Genomic DNA, 18,662 nt, shown 5'->3' on the forward strand with positions numbered 1-18,662 from the left:
GGTTTCCCCTTCTCAGAGCCGAGGTTTAGCAGAGCCCTTCGAGACGTTACTGTGCTGCTCGAGCTTGAGCAGCAGCACGACCAGCCCTCGGAAGCGCACCCAGCTATCGCTGTGCCTGTTTACAAAAGCAACACAAACTGGAGATTCCTACAGCAACCGAGCGCTACGGCGCTCGTTCCCCTCCATTACACCTTCGGCGGGGTACCGCCGAAACCCCCACACCCTCCACCTCGCCGGGGAAACGCCGCAGTTACCCTACGCTCTCGGTGGGCAGCAGCACCGCAGGGCTATCTGCCGGGGTATCTGCCCCAAGCCGCGTCCTCTAGGTGGCGCCCTAGCAGCGGCAGCCTGTGCCCTGCAGGCACCGCTCCCCAAGCCACCGCAGCCCGGGTGGTACCGTCCGGAGCGGGGCGGGGACCGGACACCGGAGCGTGTATGTACTCGCAGGTAACCCCAGCGAAGGCAGCAAATGCTTCAGGCTCTGTGAGACGAAGGTTTGCTCAGGCATGCCGAGCTGCAGCAGCTGGCCTGCACCAGACTATGCCTCTGGCAAAGCAATTGACTTTCCAGAACCACAGCTAAGTGGCACTGTAAACACGGCCCGGAGACAGCAGAGCTGCACAGAATGCTGGTGTGAAAATACTCCAGCTCTTGGCTTTTTAAGCACCCAAGGTAGAGTCAGAGATTACAGAAAGCTACAGGGAAGAGCTACTAATCCTGACTTTTCTCCTCAACCAAATGATAATAAATTACTGGGGGGAAGAAGTCCACGCTCAGAACTAAGTATCTCCAAGTCTTTCTAAACACAAATTGTATTTCATCATCAACCTAATACTTCCATTCCTCTAAAGCAAGAATCTTTCCACAGTATCATGAGACAACTTTTTTTACCCCTGCAGCATCAGCTGTTTACCACTTTGAGAGAACCAGAAGCACCTGTCCTCTACATACACAACCGGCAATAAATAGCTGGCAAAGCCCTATATCTAGGTGCTGTCCATCATGACTGGCAGATTACTGTTCTAGCTAGAAGTAACAAACAGGAGTTAATTTAAATGATCCCATCCCGAAATAGATATCCTCACAACTGGAGCTTACAGTTGTAACTGGAGCTTACCAGCTTACAACTCTAAAAGACTTTAACTACATTGCACCACAGCATCTTAGTTTCAGTACAGTTTAAGGAGGCACAGAGGAAGGTAGAATTGGAAAAGATCATTAGGTATTAGTGTTAGTGGAGAAACACAGACACACATCAGCACAGTCTTCAGCCACACACAGATCTTAATGTTTCCAGCTTCAACATCCAACCAATGCTCCCTGAGTCTCCAGGGCTCTGACCAGCTAACTGGCAGCTGGCTGCGCTACATCACCATCAGAAAGAACCATGGAACAGCGGAGGTTGGAAGGGACTTCTGGAGATCAAGTCCAATCCCCCTGCCAAAGCAGGATCACCTAGGGCAGGTCACACAGGAACACATCCAGGCAGGTTTTGAACGTCTCCAGAGAGAAGGAGACTCCACAACCTCTCTGGGCAGCCTGCTCCAGCGCTCCATCAACCTTTTAGTAAAGTTTTTTTCATCATATTGAGGTGGAACTTCCTGTGTTGCAGTTTGTATCCATTGATCCTTCTCCCATCACAGGACACCACTAAAAAGACACAAGTACCTTCTTGACACCCACCCTTCAAGTGTTTATAAACACCTGATGTCCTCAGTCTTCTCTTTTCCAGGCTAAACAATCCCAGCTCTCTCAGCCTCTACACCATGTTTGTATAAAGCATACAGGATAATTCCTAATGAATGTATAATTTATATAATAATAATAATAACAACAACAGTCAAGTATACCTTCAGCAGGCTTGTGGCAGTCCTTCATTGGCCAAACTCTGCAGCTGGAAGCATCACCTGAGGACAGCCAGCAACAGCTATCTAATATACAAGGCTGTTACAACACTGCAAGCCAATTAGACAAGATGGTGACCAAACACACAACTATGCTTCACCCTTTTTATTCACAAGGAACAACGCTCCAGCATTTCAAAACCATTTCAGGTGGAATAGGAGAGATTCCTCTGCACATTCTTTATAGGCTGCAGTGCTTATGGCTTTGTTTTGACCTGCAATTGTTATGGTTCTCTTAATAGCAATAAGCTGCAGCTTCTGGGTAATGACAGCATCCAAATTTGCAAATGAGTTTCCATTATAATGACCAAAACTACTGTGGAGTAGATGCAACACTTGGCCTGCTCAATCACATCCCTTATTACACTAACACCTCTCCAGGGAACAGACTGCTGCCTCTCCCAGATAATTCCTATATTCCTGAAGTTTGGCAAGCTTTTCCTCACTGTGGAAAAGTCCCCTGCCTAAAACACAGTGCCTGTCTGCTGGGGATGTCATCACCATTGTAAGAAAATACCAACTCAACTTGCCAAGGAAACCTAAAAGAATTTGCAGTAGCAACTAAAAAAGGTGGCACTCTTCTCCCAGGCTGTTTCTGAGCTCCTGGGTGATCAGACAAAATGAAACTTTGGGAACATTCATCCTACAGAAGAAATCCCTTGCAAGTTAAAAACTTTTCAACAGCTTCCCACAGAGAACCAAACTAAATTCCTTCCTGTGACCAGCTTAACAAGCACAATGAACAATCAAAGTAGAGATATGTAAATACTATATTAGCAAAATTACATACATTGGTTCATGCCTTCTCAGCTCAGTTTCTCAGGCTTTGCTGTTTTAACAGTTTCTTAAATGAAGACTTCCCGTCTGCTCAAGACTGCCTATGGTCTTCTCTTCAACCCGAAGTACCATCCTTTTTGGTTTCCCACAATCTAATCGCAGGAGTCAAGCCAACAAAAATGACAAATAGCCCACTAAGTCCCCAAAAATTTCAGGCATCCCACATGACAAGTTCAGCAGGTTCCCCATACCATCTTCACAGGTCCCTCCATTTAGGACTTGATTCCAAACCAACTGAAATCACAAGGACCAGACCTTGTGATACATGGCCCTAGCTCTTACTCCACCTTTTCCGAGCCACAAGCAAGTTTATTACTGGCACCATCCACTCCATATCCTATTTCCTATCACTGCCTAAAGGGAAAAAATTCCAGTTGTCTTTAAGTAGGCTGCTACCTCAAAGACAAGCAAAGCCATTAAGGATTCAGAACTACAAAAGAATCTGCCCTCAGCAATACACACCTTCAGAAGTTATTTTGTAGAGTTCATTTTACTATTAGACTTCCTGGCTACAGATCAATCTACCAAAGAGATTCAGAAAGAAAACCCACACCCATGTGTAATCATGCTTCAAATAAGAATGAGCTGCTACTGAGAACAAGAAATTTCTACAGTGCTAATTGGGGAATAGAATTAAACAACAGCCAAGATTCCACACAGACAAAGCTGTACAAGTATAGACACTGGAGATTTATTTTTTAAGTTAAACAAAATCCCTTAGCACAGATATGGGAAAGAACTCATTTAAACAGAAGATCTTGGTATAAAGTAAATCAGCGAGAAAATAAGCTCCCATCTATTCTAATGATCAATACATCAGATATAAGAGAAGATCTGACCAGGCTCAGGCAGTCAGGAGCCTCACACCACACTTCTTTGCCTGGAGAGAGGGTGAATTCCCACACTAATTTGCATTCATTTTATTTTCCCCATCACCTACTGAAACATCAGGATAGTTACTCATCATCCATGCAAAGCAAGATGCATCCCTTACAGCAGCGCTCATGTGTGGCTTCATTCCAGCACAGTTATGTGTTTTCAAAACCATGACAACCTAATGTGTAGTCAGAACTTTGCAAACTGGTAGTAATGTGAGGAATGTAAGAAATCCTCTGGTAATAATGTGAAGAAAGTAAGAAATCCTCTGGTAAATAATGTGAGGGAAGTAATAAAGTCTCTAGTAGTAGTGTGAGGAAATTAAGAAATCCTCTCTGAAAATGAAGGAACTGGAATACCAAACAGAATCAGTCAGCTGTCCACAATGAAAAATGCAGATTTCCTCCCTCCCCAAATTGCAGCAGGTTTTGTTCAAGCCCACAGAGGCTTTCCTCAAAAGAAGTATTTATTGAGATGCTTTGTTTTACATCTATGCCTGGATCAAAAATAGACACAAAGTACAGGAATTGCAACCAAATGTGTAGCTTTGGATGAACTCATCCATTCCAGAAGTTTCTACCTCATGTTCTGAAGGTTTAGGTGAATAGGGCTTGGGTTTTGTTGGGTTGTTTTAAGATTTCACAGATTTTGAGTGTTGTTAAGCTTCCCCCATTCAGATTCAGTAACACATTTTCAGATAAGCTCTGCTGCTGCTGAATTTTTGTTGCATCTTATTTTGTAGCAGTTCAAAGCAACAGTAGTTTCTCAGTGTGTCATGCAAATGATTGAGGATTATGAATTCAGTGAGAGGCTTTGTTTTGTCATCAACCCATTTGATAGCAGAGATCGGCTTCTGCCACTGAATTCAGCTGAAGTTGACGTTTTTGGTACAAACAAGATTGTACTTGATGTTAGAAATTAGATACTAAGAATTAACGAAAGTCCCAGCCTCTGACTGAACCAAATTTGGTTTTATTGACATTTTGTAGGCTAAAAAAAAAACAGGTTAAAACATAGTAGGGCTTGTAGTGGTTTTAGTACCTGTTCTTAAAGCCTGTCTGGGATGTTTGACATCAGATCTTTTTCTAAGGCAGTATTTTTTTCAGAGGCCTGTTGCAGCACAGTTTTTGGTAGAGAGATGTCCCTCATCTCCTGGACTGCTCACACAGATAACACTCATTATGTTGGGACTCTCCCAAAGAGACTAAAAATAGAAAATACTTTTTCTTGCAGTCTCTAAAGATTGTCCTTCAAGGTTAGGGGTGGAAAGACATTGATGCAGGGGTGACATTGATGAAGCTTAGACCGTAGTCATCTGTGCTGCTCTGTGCAGAAAGGAATTGATGGCCTTTATTGTAATCAACAAGGTTCAAGGTTGACAAAAAACTGGAGCCCCTACAGTGGAAGAGCCCTGGGCACTGAAAGGAGCCATCAAGCAGAAAGGCTGCAGTCCAGAGCAGTGAGGCTGAGGTTTTCAATTCTGCAGAGTAATCTCTCATGTTCTTTGCAAGTGATTTTGGTCTGGGATATTGCAGCCTGGCAGTACCATACAGTTGTGTTGATAATCCCTCACATCCCTCCTGTTCCAAGAGCAGCCTGGATGAATTCAAAATCCACTCTCTTCCAGCCAAGTGTCATTGTCTCTTGTCAGAGTTGTGCATTTCCATGTTCCTGTTCCCGGCAGCAGGCTGGTGCCACTGCCATCCAGTAGCACACTGAGGCCCAGATGACATCTGCCTCAGGCCAGCACATCCAGACCCTCCAGGTAGTGGTGATCTCTCCAATTGTGTTAGTGAGCACTGCATGACTCTTACCATTGCCACATATCTAATGCTGTGCTTTCCCAGGGTTTGAAATGGGAATGGGAAGATTTAGAACCATAGAATTAGTAAGGTTGGAAAAGACCTCAGAGATCATCAAGTCGAAACTATCACCCAACATCTCATGACTAACTAAACCATGGCTTCAAGTGCCACATCCAATCTTTTTGAACACTTCCAGGGACAATGACTCCACCACTGCCCTGGGCAGCCCATTCCAATGGCAAATAACTCTTTCTGTGAAGAACTTTCTCCTCACCTCGAGCCTAAACTTTCCCTGGCACAGCTTGAGACTGTGTCCTCTTGTTCTGGTGCTGGTTGCCTGGGAGAAGAGACCAACACCCACCTGTTTACAACCTCCCTTCAGGTAGTTGTAGAGAGCAATAAGGTCTCCCCTGAGCCTCCTCTTGTCCAGGCTAAGCAACCCCAGCTCACTCAGCCTCTCCTCTTAGGGCTTGTGCTTGAGGCTTCTCAGCAGCCTTGTTGCCCTTCTCTGGACACGTTCAAGTGTCTCAATGCCCTTCTTAAATTGAGGGGCCCAGAACTGGACACAGGACTCAAGGTGTGGCCTAACCAGTGCTGAGTACAGGGGCAGAATGACCTCCCTGCTCCTGCTGGCCACACTATTTCTGATGCAGACCAGGATGCCACTGGCCTTCTTGGCCCCCTGGGCACACTGCTGGCTCATGTTCAGCTGGCTGTCAACCAGCACCTGCAGGTCCATTTCTGCCTGGATGCTCTCCAGCCACTCTGTCTGCAGCCTGTAGCACTGCATGGCGTTGTTGTGACCAAAGTGCAGCACCCAGCACTTGGACTTGTTAAATGACATCATGCTGGACTCTGCCCATCTGTCCAGCCTGTCAAGGTCCCTCTGCAGAGCTCTCCTACCCTCTAACAGATCAACACCTGCTCCCAACTTGGTGTTGTCTGCAAATTTACTAATGGTGGACTCCACCCCCTCATCCAGATCACCAATAAGGATATTGAATAGGATTGAGCCCAGCACTGATCCCTGGGGCACACCACTAGTGCCTGGCTGCCAGCTGGATGTGGCACCATTCACCACCACTCTCTGGGTTCGGCTCTCCAGCCAGTTCCTAACCCAGTGCAGAATGTTGCTGTCCAAGCCACGGGCTGACAGCTTGGCCAGGAGTTTGCTGTGGGGGACGGTGTCAAAGGCCTTGCTGAAGTCCAGGTAGACTACATCTGCAGCCTGCCCCACATCCACCAGGCAGTCACCTGATCATAGAAGGAGATCAGGTTGGAGAGGCAGGACCTGCCCTTCCTAAATCCATGTTGGCTGGGTCTGATCTCTTGGCCATCCTGCAGGTGTGCTGTGCTTGCCCCCAAGATGATCTGCTCCATAATCTTTCTTAGCTTTCTGCTAGCTGCAGGGGGTTCCACCAAGAGCATGGGGGAAGGGCTTTCCATGGGTCTCAGGTGCATGCCAGAAACCCTTTCATGAGTGAGTCCTACATTCATGAGTGAGTCCAGAGAAGGGCCCCAAGGATGATCCAAGGGCTGGAGCACCTCTGCTATGAAGATAGGATGAGGGAGATGGGGTTGTTCAGCCTGAAGAAGAGACTGTAGAGAGGGAAACTTAGAGCTGTGTTACAATACCTGAAGGGATCCTACAGGAAGGTTGGAGAGGGACTTTTCATAAGGATGTCCAGTGACAGGACAAGGGGAAATGGTTTGAAGCTGAGGGAGAACAGGGTTAGACTGGATCTTAGAAAGAAGTTCTTCCGTGTGAGGTTGGTGAGACTCTGGAATAGGCTATCTAGGCAGGTTGTTGATGCCAGCTCCCTGAGGCTGTTCAAGGCCAGGTCAGATGAGGCCTTGAGCAGCTTAGTCTTGCTGAAAGGTGCCCCTGCCATGGCAGGGAGGTGAGTAGATGATCTCTGAGGTCCCTTCCAACCTGAGCCATTCTAGGATTCTAACACTCAGGAAACATGCACTACCTGTACAAAGGGGTTTATTGTAATAATTGTACCAATAAAATCTTGGATAGCTATCTAGAAACCCCATGTGTTGTACCATAAGCATACAAAACCAATCAGACATCTAAGATTACTTGGGCAAACACAGGCCTATCAGGAGAATACCATCTTGCCAACACACGGATTGCATGAGAATCCCAGAGACTATGCCAAGATTCACATACAGGGTACTAGCAACTGGGAAAAAACAACCCCAAACAACTAAAAACCCTACCTTTCTACACTGGCACTTTGTTCTTCAGTTATCATTAGGTGAATCACTCTTGAAAGCATGGCCATTCAGAGTATTTTTGTTATTTCTAAATACATAAACATGTTAGCTGAAGATGTTGATCACATCGCAGAAGAAAATGATCCCTCTGGTTTAGATGTGGGAGAAACTAAACATCTGGAGATAAACTCTGTCAATGAGATACCACTATTCTCATGCAAGGGAGTTTCCTGTGTTAACATGAGGAACAGATTTAAGGCTGATCTATATTAATTGTACTTGTTGAATCTGAAGGATAAATCACTAATTCTATATGCCTCCAGTGCAAGCAGTCACCTCCTACCTTTACCTCTGAGAAACATTAAAATTACTTCCTTGAAAAATAGGCCAGATCTTCAAGTGCTGCTTCCAGGTATTGCTCTAAACTGTTTCCACCATTGCACCACTTGAAATTTTCCTGTTATGATGCAACGTAAAGGAAAGATGGCATCCATTATTCATGTCTTCTGAGCACAGCCCAGTGTTAAAAACCCCTTTGTAACTTACTGCTTACTGTAGCTTGCTTCAAAACATTTACACAAGGGTCTGTGTGTGCGCTTCTAAGAAGTGCAGAAAGAGGACATTAAAATACATGGCATTTGCACAAATTGCCTATTTACATTCACAGGTCTAAAGGGCAACTGGAAGTACTGGGTTTCCGAGATGGTGAGTTTGCTGAGGACAGCCATTCCTACACCTTGCTCTGGTAGTATCCAGTGTTGTTACTACAGCAACAGCACGTACAGCCGCGCGCAATCTCTGGACGCTGGTGGGTGTACCCTGATACACTCTCCTTGTCCTTGGAAGTGTGACACAGCAGTGAGTCTGCTTACCTACAGCTGCACAAGTTACATGGGACCCACGATATAACCTGGGAAAACCAAGGACTGATAAATTTGTCATATTTGAAAGAGAAGGAAAGACAAAAACATACTTGCATCCGCTAGGGTGTTCACCTTTGTGCTTCTTGAGCCTGCACAGATTGCTTTATCTCTGCTGAGCAGGCTGAAAGTGTTTCTATCGCCTTAAAACTCCCTACTTCTTTCCAGCCATGTAAGGACCTTAGAAAAATCTTCCCAGTTCGAGTTTGCTGTTGTTAGCAAGAATATAGTTAAAAGGAGCACAAGGAAAGGATTAGCAATATTAAATAAAACAGACAGCCCTTCTCCAGGCTGAAAGGCTTATGAATTATGCTCACTTAGCAATAGCTTTGTCAGATATGTAACATTTATGATGCATATGTATCCTTTGCTCTTCCATTCAGCTAGGATGCCATAAATCCCACTTGTTTGTAACAGCTACATCTGGGCTGCTACATATGAAAACAGCAAAACACGGGCAGCTGCCTTCTTCAGGGTGGAACTGAAACACTTAACACTGTATCTTTACAACCAACTGACTTCAGAAGTAGAATTTCTAAGGACAGCCATGAAACATCTGAAAAACCTTATTCCATGCATTGGGTGAGTTGTCTGATGAGGTAGAAAAGGAGAACTATATTAACAATAAAGAGTACATGGAATTTGCAGGCAATTGAAATGCATGAAGGAAAACAAGTGAATTTAAAAAATGAAATCATGAAGGCTTTGAGGTGAAGCTACCTGTCAGATGGCAGCATTTTAAAAGACAAGAGATAAAAAAAACCATGGGAACCATGATCCAGGCATCGAGGACTGAGATACTGAATGATTTCTGATGGAGGAATCAAGAGAGGAAAAGGAGTGGAGGAAGAGAGGGGCTGGACTGGGTGAAAAACCATCAGGGGTGTAGAGTGCATCTGTGAGTCATCAGCACATAATAGAAGCTGAAGCCATGAAATAAGGCATGGGGAAATGAGAGCAAGACAAGGTCAAACTGTGGAAGAGAAGGAAAGGCTGGATGGGGAGCAGGGGAAGAATGTAATGGAATTAAGAAAACAAGATCTTAGAAGCAGCAGTGACTGTGCAGAGAGGTCATGGTGAACAAAACAAGGCTCTTCAAACATTTCAGAGACATAAATAACATATAAATAGAAGCACCCAAAATGGACTCAGCACAGGAGAAGCTAAAGTGGAGGTTGTACAAATTCATCTTGTAACAGGGGCTAGGCTTGGCCAAGAGCTAGAACAAAGAAAGAAAAGGGGGAACAGGAGTGAAAGGTCAAGAGAATATAGTATTCCAGCATGTATTACCATTTGGGATATGTAGCTGATTCAGGAAAAAGCCCATGGCAATGGAAGCAAGAGCAAAAAGAGTTAATGGGGCAGTGACTGGGCCCAAGTCCTCCACACGTACCTACAGTTTTACTTAGAATACATAGAATAAACCAGGTTGGAAGAGACCTTCAAGATCACTGCGTCCAACCCATCAACCAATCCAACACACCTAAACAACTAACCCATGGCACCAGGCACCCCATCAAGTCTTCTCCTGAACACCTCCAATGATGGTGACTCCACCACCTCCCCAGGCAGCCCATTCCAATGGGCAATCACTCTCTCTGTATAGAACTTCTTCCTAACATCCAACCTAAACCGTCCCTGGCACAGCCTGAGACTGTGTCCTCTTGTTCTGGTGCTGGCTGCCTGGGAGAAGAGACCAACATCCGTCTGTCTACAACCTCCCTTCAGGTAGCTGTAGAGAGCAATAAGGTCACCCCTGAGTCTCCTCTTCTCCAGGCTAAGCAACCCCAGCTCCCTCAGCCTCTCCTCATAGGGCTTGTGTTCCAAACCCCTCACCAACTTTGTTGCCCTTCTCTGGATACACTCCAGCAAGTCAACCTCCTTCCTAAACTGAGGGGCCCAGAACTGGACACACTACTCGAGGTGTGGCCTAACCAGTGCAGTGTACAGGGGCAGAATGACCTCCCTGCTCCTGCTGGCCACACTGTTCTTGATGCAGGCCAGGATGCCATTGGCCCTCTTGGCTGCCTGGGCACACTGCAGGCTCACGTTCAGCCTACCATCGACTAGCACTCCCAGGTCCCTCTCCACATGGCTGCTCTCCAGCCACTCTGACCCCAGCCTGTAGCTCTGCATGGGATTGCTGTGGCCAATGTGCAGAACCCGGCACTTGGATGTGTTCAATCTCCTGCCGTTGGACTCTTGGTTTCATGCATGTCCTATAGGCAACAGAGAGAGGAAAGCAGGCTTTCAAACGTAAAGAATAAATCTCTCTGAGAAGTCAACGTGGAAAACTGACACCGACACAAGGAGGGGAAAAAAACCCGCACAGCATATGTGATGCCAGCTGCCTCTGGAAATCAGCTTTATGAAAAAGGAGCGTACTCATCCTAATAAAGCCACGAGCAAACTAGGGCAAAGCTTCTCAGAAGCTATCGACAAAAGAATTCATAACGGCACCAAAATGAATCTTTATTTGGCAAACTGCAATGCTGTCAAATAGTCTAAAACTTAGCACTGGAGGGGAAAAAAAAAAATACCAAACAACAAACATACAGGCCAGACATAAGGAGATCCACATTGCCAGTGAATCTGTCTTCATCACCTCCAGGGCAGATTTCTCCGTTTCTGTCTATTTTGCCAGTACAGTTAGATGACTTATCAGCTTCCTGAGACTAACAGCACCAATATGTAGATGAGGAAGCTTAATAAGAATAATAAGATTACAACAGCCAGAATAATCTAATTCATGGAACGTAGACAGACTAAACAACACAAATGCTACAAATTCCCCCCCTTGCAAGAGGAACAATTTGCCAACTCAGAGTCACCAGTGTAATATTAGCACTGAAAGCTTCTCCTCCTTTTTTTTTTTTTTGTTTTTTTTTTTTTAAACCCAAACTTTCTAATTCTCTTTATATTCCAAAATTTAGTTTCAGCACAAGTTTCCCTGGAGAATATAAATAATAGTTTAGGAAGGAGGTTGACTTGCCGGAACGAGCCCAGAGAAGAGCAACAAAGTTGGTGAGGGGTTTGGAACATAAGCCCTACGAGGAGAGGCTGAGGGAGCTGGGGTTGCTTAGCCTGGAGAAGAGGAGGCCCAGGGGTGACCTTATTGCTCTCTACAACTACCTGAAGGGAGGTTGTAGACAGACGGATGTTAGTCTTCTCCCAGGCGGCCAGTACCAGAACAAGAGGACACAGTCTCAGGCTGCGCCGGGGGGGAGGTTCAGGCTAGATGTTAGGAAAAAGTTCTATACAGAGAGAGTGATTGCACATTGGAATGGGCTGCCTGAGGAGCTGGTGGAGTCACCATCACTGGAGGTTTTCAGGAGACTTGATGGGGTGCTTGGTGCCATGGGTTAGTTGTTTGGGTGGTGTTGGATTGGTTGATGGGTTGGACGTGATGATCTTGAAGGTCTCTTCCAACCTGGTTTATTCCATGTATCACAGTATCACAGTATCACAGTAACTAAGGTTGGAAGAGACCCCAAGGATCATCAAGTCCAACCTGTTCCAACAGACCTCACAACTAGACCATGGCACCAAGTGCCACGTCCAATCTCCCCTTGAACACCTCCAGGGACGGCGACTCCACCACCTCCCTGGGCAGCCCATTCCAATGACGAATGACTCGCTCAGTGAAGAACTTTTTCCTCACCTCGAGTCTAAACCTCCCCTGACACAACTTGAGACTGTGTCCCATAAAAATGATTGAGGTGTGCAGGATGCCACTTTCTATCACATACAGCACAGGTGAGAGCCTCTGGCACCAGAATGGGCAAATACATATATAAAAATTTAAATATTCATTGAAAGAAGAACAGATAGGGGTTATGAAACCAAAAACAAGCAAAAATTGAAAGCAAGTAAGCACACCAGCCCTCACACTTGCCTCCCCTTGGTGAAACACCAGCTGCCCAGGGCTGCTGGCTTCAGCCACTGCATAGTGGGTTGGTCTACATCCTCTCCAGATCTCCCCCTTACTCTATCAAGGACATGTGAAGTCACTGACTGATTTGAAGCTCATTTAACACAGGACAGAGGTCTCAGAAACATTACTCTCCTACGTTTTAGTGAAAATTAGCTACCAAGAGAGAAGAGCTGCCCTGCCAATGCTCCCACTACAGGAAGTACTTACACATGTCCCATCAGACACAAGCCCAAGTCCTGGGAACCGACACAAACTGAAGAAGAAAAATCAACTGCAACCCCAAGACATAAATCCAGGGGAGACATCTCTTCCAGAACTGCTTGAGTTTTAAGCTCCCATATTCCAATCCCCAAATGGAGCATCTCTCAGGAGAGGGGGAAAAAAAAGAAGAAGAAAAAAAAGAGGTAGCTAGATCTATCTCCTACTAAAAATGAGTAATGACCGCAGCCGTTACAGGAGTGCTTGTTTCCTCCACAACTTGGGCTGCCTTGCTGCTTTCTTTCCCCTTCTCCTTCCCGAGTCTGCTTCTTACAAGTCATCTGAAATTATTTTCATTACAGGGGTCATGAACCCCTGAAATCTCCTCATTGTTTTGGGGGAAGTTTCATATTGATTGTAGGAAAAACTACAAAGATCTTCTATTTTTTTTTCTTCCTTACTGCAGAAGGTAAATGTTGCAGAGCTTGATGCTTAAGAATATCCATGGAGATCCCACGAGCAACAAATGTTGCTTGTTATTAGCTGACAACATCAATTAGATTTCCAGGGATATGTGATCATAAAGGAAAACTGAATATGAAGAAGCAGCCAGCCTTAAATGCAAATATTGTTGTGGCAGCAATAATTGGCCAGAAGCAGTGTCAGATGCATTAAAGCAACTCGTATTTGTTGCACTCCTTGATTAGCTTAGGTCAGAAGGGATGTCTGTAGTTATATGGAAGCTTTCAACTATAAATAATCACAAATATTTTGTCCCTTGCCTCATTTGATTTAAACTACCCACTGACAGATAAACTGTATGTAATCCAGTCATGAGGATTTCTTGCTGTTCAAGCAAACTTTCCCACTTAGGCACCCAAAACATATGCAGGATGAAATCAAGCCTCTGCAGTTCCAGTGCTAACCCAATTAAATGGAGAAATCATTCACGTGCAGATCCATTGCAAAAGATGTCAACACCACAAGTGGCTTTTCCGAGCAAGGCAGAAATAGCACAGCTAAGTTGCTTTTAAATATCACTTTAGTGACACGCACCAAGCTCAGGACTGGTGGTGGCATGCTGTGACTCTAGCTCAGGGAAGAACAGCTGCCAGGGAGCCCGGCTTGCATAAGGTCTCCCCACAGCCCAGCCATTGCTGGTGTCAAAATACAACATGTGTGAAGCCGTATCTTAAGCCATGACACAGTGTGCTGGGTTGAGGCAGCCCCCTCTCTCCCCACCACGGGCAGGAATAAAACACTCAGACAAACGGATTGCAAAAGTGATGAAAGTTTAAATAGAAAGCAGTGAATGTTACAGAAAACCCAAAGCGCAGTGACAAAGAGAGATCCCAAAGCAAACCCAGAGGCATCCCATTCCCACCTGAGGGTACACCTGAGACCCTCAGGGCTCCTTCTTCCCCCTCCCTCTGCTGGGCTAGTCTCAGCTGGCGCTTTTTTGCCCACGACACTGCACAGAAAGAGAATGAAATTCACACTCAGAAAAATAATTATTTGGAAACAAGTCAGGTGGTCAACTTTAAAGAGGAAGATATAAACTTAAAGCCATTCTGATTTAGCCTTTCCTACCCTTTTCTACTTGTGCATGGCCTGTAAACAAGATAGTAACTTAATGACTCATCTGGAAACTAATGCCACAGTCATTTGGGATAGCTTAGTAACTAGTCTTGATGAAATTACACCAACACATAGAAATTTAAAGCTGTAACAGGCACATTGTTTCCACAAGGGCAATTGTGACAAATCCATCCCATTTTATTAAGAAAACATTACAAAACACCCCTTTTAGTCATCACATGGATAAAAGTCATTGCAATTAGGATACTCATCGTTTGCACTCAGGATCTACCATGGCAGCTACACACTTCAAAACTTCAGGACTAATTCCAGGGCATTACTTTGGATCCTTAAATGCTGCAAATGCCAACACCCAAAGAGCACCCCCCCCATCAATCAGCTTCTCAGATGAGAAATGAGTTGGTTTAACATACTGAAAACACAACACAACTGCACTGTTACCACAGCACGCCTAAGTTCACACATTTTGTACACAAACACAAGTACTTCTTGTCTTTGCGTGGACACAGGTTCAAAGTCCCACCATCCTACAGTGATTTTACTCAAATCAGCCACTTTGCACACAGCACCATGGGACAGTTACAAGGTCAGTACATCACCGAGTGATACATTAAATACATCTGGAGATTGCTATTCATAATTAGCATGTGATTACAAAGTGCAGGGCCAGGTTTTGGCAGGCACTCAAGAACAAACCTGGTTATTAGCCAACATGGCCCCATGTGGTATCTTGTCAGAGTCAGCCAGGCCAGGGCTCCCCCCTGCACAAACAAGTCATGCCTGAAATCAATCCACCACCTCTTAAAGTAACCTGTGTGCAACAGCATGGGACTCTTTCCCATAGCCTCACTTGGGGCATCTGACAAAAATTGAGTAAAACCAGGAATCAACTTCAACTAATTTTAGTCATTGGAAGAAGCCAACTATACAGACTAGTGAGTTTGGAAGGTGATCATTCTCTTTTATTCTCTCATACAATTTAATTACTTAACACCTTACACTCTTGGAGACCGCAAGTCAAGTACTAAGTCTGTGACAAAAGATTAACAGCCTAATTATTTGACTTTAAATGGGGGGAAAAAAGGCTTCTGGGGAAAATTTGAGTAGATTCACAGAACTGAGCACTTCTCAGACCAAGGCTGGTGTTTCCTCAGCAGTGTTTTGAGAACTTTTACCCTTTCTACTGTGCTCCCCTTGAGACTGTCCCCAAGGACCCGCCCCACTCAGGGTGTATGGACACAAGGTTACGTTATAGCCTGTAAATTCAAACAACCAACCAAAAGGGAAAGGAAACAGAACAAAACATATGGAGTCAGGGGAGAGTATCCACCACATCATTTCCTTCAGAAGAAAGCTGAAATGTTCCCCAAATGTACAATGTTCTCCAGTATTTAAAGTCCAAATTTTACACCCATCTCACAGGGGAAAAAAACACCAACACAAACACATGGACATTACACACTGAGGTTAAGCCCCAAGGAAACCATGCAACTTCAGTGAGCAATTGAGAACACATCCGTAACACTTCATCAGCAATTAGCTATCATCCACAAGTTAGATTTACCAAATCTCTTACTCATAAGAGCAGAAGGAACACTGATGCAATTAAATAGAATAAAATACTGATGTAACCAGGCTGGGGTTTTTGTTTTGGTTTTTTGTGTTTGGGTTTTTTTTTCCAAATTAGATGGATGATACATTAAAAAAATAAAGTGCTAAAAGCACTTAATTCAACAGCATCCTACTACTGGTACACATTGTATTCATAACTTAATCAGTTCTGGTAACAAAATGTTCTATTTCAATAAAGACCCTTCCTTTAAATGACCTCAAAAAGAGTTCTGAAACAAAATCCTCCTCAGGAAGCTCTCAGCTTTGGGCCCTTGTCCTGCATAACTATCTCTACACGAATGCTCTCATTAGATGATGTGCTGATTTAAAAGGACTGGCACCTTATGCAAATGGATATTACTGCTTTTAATTGCAGCCATAATTATGGGCATGCCTCACAGCTGAGTAAGGGCCACATTAAGCAAACTTACTGGGAACTTTGCAAACTGCTCCACAATGTATTGGATGAGCCCCAGGAATCCCACAACCCATATTTATTCAGTCCCATCTCCATCTCTCTGCCGAGCACTACAAAACAAGCTGACCCTTTATGGGATCACTCCAAATTGTACTTGATTTCGTGTGATCCAGCCGAATGTTAAATAGTTTCTCTTTAGCAATACAAATTATTTAATTCAGAAGTAATGTTTTAAAATATTTTTTAAAAGAAATCTTAAAGAGTCTTTAAGTTCTTTCCACACCTTTTTTGTTGTTGTTGTTGTTGTTTACTTCCCCACACTCCAAAATGCCACACACCTGCTACAGTCAACACTGAGCCAGACTACAAAGTGTTGGGCATGAGGAGCAAGAGAGGTATCCATTTCAGCAGCTCCCCAGCACAGACAACAAATCACTGCTCCTTGAAGACACTGGCACAAGCCTTCAGGAACAATGAAGGGTTTTCAGCTCAGCCACGGGTAAGTGGTGGCCCATCACTGCATTTCAACAGCTGAATCAAGGTCCCCTCGCTTTGGAAACCACCAGCCTTACTGAAATCTGTTTCCATACCCTGGGTTGGAGTCAGATACGGACAAAGCTAGCAGCTGCCTAAAGCCAGCAGAAGCAAAGCTATAGCTGTAAACAAGAGCAATCCTCTGAGTCACCAGGAAGGAGTCACAGCCACTCTACACTCAGTGACACCCAATTTTCTACGGCACCAGGCAGCTCAGGGTGCCAGGTCAAAGCTCCCCAGCACTGTTAATAGAACTGTGTGCACCACCACACTGGTTCTGCCTCTGTCCCCTTCTCCTTGTTCTGCCCCACAACTGCAAGAAGCTGCCAGGCTTATCTTCCAGCCTATGTTACACAAGTTTCCTGGAAAGCAGAAAAACACCCAAGCCTAACCAAGCCTGAGCCGACATTCAAAAGTTTTGGTGCACTTGCGTCACAGCTGTCATCCTGCATTACACGAAGCACTTAACAAACACACCAGACCACTCAGCCCTCAGGGACGGCCCTTTCCAAGGAAGGCTCCAAAGAGCCAAATCTCACAGAGCGAGATGACAAATATGCGGATTACATTTTTTTTTATGATGTTGCCATCAGGAATAGGGGAAGAACAACTAACTGGTTGGATCACCGTTTGCCAAAATCACTGATTTTACAGCTTTCCTTGGCCAGTGGAAAACATCAACGCTTGGAGGAACATAATGCAAATACACCTCCCCACAGACAGTTAAAATACAAACCCCTCACAGCACAGCAATTTCTAAAAATAACTCGGAAAGCAAACAGCCACTGGCACACCATGATTGCCTCTTTCCAGGCCACATCTCCCAAACCTTACTCTGCATTTGACTGTTCCCCAGCAATTCCCTTTCCCCACCTCCCAAGTCTTGGAGATGACGGTCACCCTCACAGCCTGGTGGGGCTGGAAAGGAAAATGCAGAGCAAGGTGTCCCGAACGCACGACCTCCCCGCTTCGAGCCTTTCCCCGGCGCACCGCGACACACGTGGGACTCCCCGGGGTCGGGGGCTGGGGGAAGTTGTGCAGCCACGGCTGGGAAGGGGCGCCCAGCCACGGCCCAGCAGCCCTGCTGCCGACGGGGAGGCGGTGGGAGGGAGGCCCCGGCGGCCGAAGCTCCTACCTCGGCAGTGCCGGCCCTGCGAGCAGCGGCTGCCGCGGCGGCAGCCCCACATCTGCGGCGGCGCCTCGGTTCCGGCGGAGGACGGCCCAGCGGTGTGCGGCCGCGGTGAACCCGCCGACAACAGCAAAGGCGGCAGTAGCAGCGGGTCCTGGCGACCGCGGTACCCCGCGGAGGTGCCCGCGGGTGTGCGCGCCCCGTGCGGGGCGGGGCGGCGCGGCGGGGACCGGCCCCGGGCAGCCCCCGCCCCACCGGGCAGCGCTGCTCCACCCGTGCCGGCCGCCGCGGGAAGGGTGCGGGCGCGGGCCTGGGAGAGCTCACCTCAGCTCGGCTGCTACTGCGGAGCCCCTGCCCCGCCCGAGGCCCGGCCCCTCCGCAGGGCACCGGCTGCTCCGAAGTGAAGCCGCTGCAGGAGCGGGCCCAGCCGCCGTCCTGGGACTCCAGCCGTGCGTTCACTTTCTGCGCAGGGTTTCACGTTTCCTGAAACGAGCCCAGCTTTTCAATAATGCCTTAATTTAACGGGGAGAGAGACATCCAAGATCAGACTTGATGAGGCCCTGGGCAGCCTGATTTAGTTGGAGGTGTTCTTGCTCACTGCGGGGGGTTACGACAAGATGACCTTCGAGGGACCCTCCCAAAGTAGTGCGCTCTGTGAAGGGAGGGGGAGG

The 18,662-nt window shown here is 46.1% G+C and overlaps 1 protein-coding gene across 1 annotated transcript in view; it reads right to left on the reverse strand.

The window, feature by feature from the left end:
• Positions 1 to 18,164, reverse strand: part of LOC104300396 (6-phosphofructo-2-kinase/fructose-2,6-bisphosphatase 4) — a 64,900-nt gene extending 46,736 nt beyond the window's left edge. The window contains exon 1 of the mRNA XM_054167381.1: positions 17,998 to 18,164. Within this exon, the coding sequence (XP_054023356.1) occupies positions 17,998 to 18,049 (52 nt within the window). The 5' untranslated portion in view covers positions 18,050 to 18,164. The remainder of the gene's footprint in view (positions 1 to 17,997) is intronic.
• Positions 18,165 to 18,662: the final 498 nt, after the last annotated feature.

Source organism: Dryobates pubescens, chromosome 1 (genome assembly GCF_014839835.1).
Source record: "Dryobates pubescens isolate bDryPub1 chromosome 1, bDryPub1.pri, whole genome shotgun sequence".
Lineage (NCBI taxonomy): Eukaryota > Metazoa > Chordata > Aves > Piciformes > Picidae > Dryobates > Dryobates pubescens.